The sequence below is a fragment of the Branchiostoma belcheri genome, unplaced genomic scaffold, assembly GCF_001625305.1.
Source record: "Branchiostoma belcheri isolate BF01 breed outbred unplaced genomic scaffold, Haploidv18h27 scaffold248, whole genome shotgun sequence".
NCBI classification, from domain to species: Eukaryota; Metazoa; Chordata; class Leptocardii; order Amphioxiformes; family Branchiostomatidae; genus Branchiostoma; species Branchiostoma belcheri.
Genome location: NW_017803852.1, coordinates 132,341 through 135,516, shown reverse-complemented (window position 1 = coordinate 135,516; position 3,176 = coordinate 132,341). Strand labels below are relative to the sequence as shown.

The window sequence follows — 3,176 nt, the reverse complement described above, 5'->3', positions numbered from 1 at the left end:
TAAATAGCGTAGGACTATATAATTAAAATCGTTTGACTATCTCTTAAACAAAAAAACCCAGTTATAATTAATGATCGATCCCTAATCCTATCCCCTGAACTCACACTAACATGTCACAAATGAAACAGTGGATCTCACTCCAGTATGTTACATTCTGCTTTAGAATGGACTACATGTACGGCTGAGGTAGTCTTAGCTCAGCTCCACAATCAAAGGTCATTCTACACAAAGACACCAGCCACCTCCGGAAATGTAAGTAGAAACATTTAAATGCACATTTTTCAAAATCTTTTTCATGTTTATGTATGTATGTTTACACTTGGAATTATCTTACTGCCATGAGGTCGCAACAAAAAGAGATTATTTTATCATTTTAACAATATTTCTTATAGGCACAAGGGGTTCGGAGTATAATCTTTAAAAGAGGCATAACTTAAAACAGTCTGATACAGTCGGGAGATAAATTTATTATCTATTCATCAAATCAGGAAGATGGCAAACACACGGAGTGGAAAGATGACACGTGCACAGAGATGGCGGCGTCTCAGCACCCTACTAGTATTCGTAGTTGGGAGCTTAGTGCTGTATTACAACAAGGTACACCGTGCATAAGCTGCAGTTTATTATTACGATATGGTCTTTGAAAGTCATGCCGTATTCATTCATCCTCGTCAGTAGTCTATTCAGTCGAAAAAGGATGACTTCCAGGGAATCCGATATTAAATATAAATAACAAATGCAGATAAGATAATATTTTTACCATGGACAAAAAAGCAAACTCATAATAGCGAATAGAATTTGCTAACCAATAGCAACTAAAAAAGCATAACGTGATACAATATCAATCTGTCAGGGGTCTTAAGAGGTCAGAGGTCAAACCCTGAGTAACGTAGGAAATGATAGAACAGCAGAAAAACAAAAATAGTGACAAAATGTTTGGATATCATAGTATTTTTGTTAAAAAATTTTGTATTTTTTTACTCCATGAAAAATTGAGGTATTGTTTATGGCGTATCTGTGTGTGTTTATGTGTGTGTGTGTGTCTGTGTGTGTCTGTGTGTGTGTGTGTGTGTGTGTGTCTGTGTGTGTGTGTGTGTGTTTGTCTGCGTGCTTGTTTGTGTGTTTGTCTGTCTGCGTGCTTGTGTGTGTGTTTGTTTGTCTGCGTGCTTGTGTGTGTGTTTGTCTGTCTGCGTGCTTGTGTGTGTGTTTGTCTGTCTGCGTGCTTGTGTGTGTGTTTGTCTGTCTGTGTGCTTGTGTTTCCGCTCATTTGTAATCGGCATAACTTCAGAACGCCTTTATGGATTGTGATGATATTTGGTTCGTTGGTAGGTCTTAGGAACACAAAATTCAAGGTCAGGTTTTGGCCTCCTGGTGGCTGACCTTGGTACTTTAGCAGAGCTTCCAGTTTTTGTATGTTTTGTCCTAAAATGCTATCATCTTGGTTTTTTTTTAAGGCAGATACATTTTCCTGTCAGGAATAGCTGATGTAAGTTTTGTCCCCCTAGCCGTTTGTTCTGAAATTGCAGATTAGTTTAAGGTAAAAGCTTTTAAAGCAGGTAAGTCAAGAAAGGAAGAAGGTAGTTTTATCATTTTGCTGTATAGGTAGCTAATAGAGAGATCTGCATAGTTGAATGCAATTGAAGGCTAGATTTGCACAATTAAGTAGGTGTTAAAGGGGTTATATATGAAAGAATGTACAACCCCACCCACAACAGGGAAGATTACGGGTAGATCTCTCCGTCACTTGATTTTTGGCGCTCCCATCCCCGAGGACAGACAACATGATACTAGCTGAAACGTCTAACCGTTTCCAAAATCATATCCAGTTGCTTGAGTAACTGCCGTTGTCGTGGTTAATAAGCGTTTTCTTCTGTTTTTACAGGAAATATCGTGGATCAGCAACCCAATAATGAAAACACCAAGGATGCCCCAATTTGTAAACCGATGGAATCATGATTCATCTTCTAACACACAATTTAATAAGTCTGTGTTTAAGCAACCTGAACTGACATCAATACCCCAATATTCAATTCTAATTAAGCAATCCAACGAAACTTCAACTTTACAAAGCATTAATGACATCCCAGTAAATCTATCCATAGATAGTAATTCTAAATTTACAACTCCCAAACTTAATGAATCATTTTCTTATCAGGTTTACATGGAAAAACTTACGTTTTGTTTAGCTGGAAAACAATTTTCTGACAAGTTGCAAATTGATTTCTGTGCAAAAGATGAACTCAATAATACCGTAACTAATATTGGGGATTTTTACCGAGCGTCTATTCTTTCAAAAGAGTCCAAGTCTGGTGCCGTTGGCATCATCACAGATCACCTGAACGGCACGTACACAGCGACGTTCCGACTGTTGTGGGAAGGGGAGGTTACTATTAGAATCCAACTGGTCCTCCCACGACAGGCTATAGATATCATAGAAAGAATTAGCAGCGAAAATCCCGTTGATCTAATCACGTTCCAAAGACGCTATACAATAGGAGGACGATCTATAAATAAACCGTGTAACGTAGACCCGGTCATCTTTAAGAACACAAGTGCAGTTTGTAACTACTCGGACCCGCATGCAGGCGGCTGGTGGTATTGTGAGAAACCTGCCAACATTTCCTGTAATACGCCTGGCTACCACGCACTGCGCAGCTACGGAAACAAGACTTTTGAAAAAAAGTTTATCTCGGCCGCTGGCCATGTAGTTTTGTGTTCTTTGAGGATGTCCACATAGATTTGTGTAACTGCTAGAGAGGAAAGAATGTATTACCTAGTATGTTCATACCTGTAACACCAAACAGGGTAATAAGTTGGCTTCCATTATCATTTGCTTCAATGGAATTAGTGAAAAATATTAAATCTCGAAGCAGATGTTGGGAGGGAAAATGTTTAGGTAGAGATACAGATTTTCATTTGTGATTGAAGATTTGAGAGACAGGAAAGAGTTTAGGATATGTATGTGGAGCTAATTTCTCTGTTAGAGTAGGTTACACAGCTCTATGTATGGGGGAAGACATTTTTTGGAATCAGTAGTGTCATGTTGTATATTACAGAGGAACTATGTTTCATCTGTATGTTTCATTGAAATTGTAATGTCTGGACAATACTGATGAATAAAGAGCAAAGATGCATGTGTCAAAAGTGAAATGTTTTATTTTGGTATAACTTCATGA

The 3,176-nt window shown here is 38.2% G+C and overlaps 1 protein-coding gene across 1 annotated transcript in view; it reads left to right on the top strand.

The window, feature by feature from the left end:
* The first annotated feature begins 442 nt into the window (after nucleotides 1-442).
* LOC109471317 (NXPE family member 3-like) overlaps nucleotides 443-3,176 on the top strand; it is a 5,969-nt gene continuing 3,235 nt past the window's right edge. Inside the window, exons 1-2 of the mRNA XM_019770607.1 lie at nucleotides 443-597; nucleotides 1,883-2,682. Of these exons, the coding sequence (XP_019626166.1) occupies nucleotides 493-597; nucleotides 1,883-2,682 (905 nt within the window). The 5' untranslated portion in view covers nucleotides 443-492. The remainder of the gene's footprint in view (nucleotides 598-1,882; nucleotides 2,683-3,176) is intronic.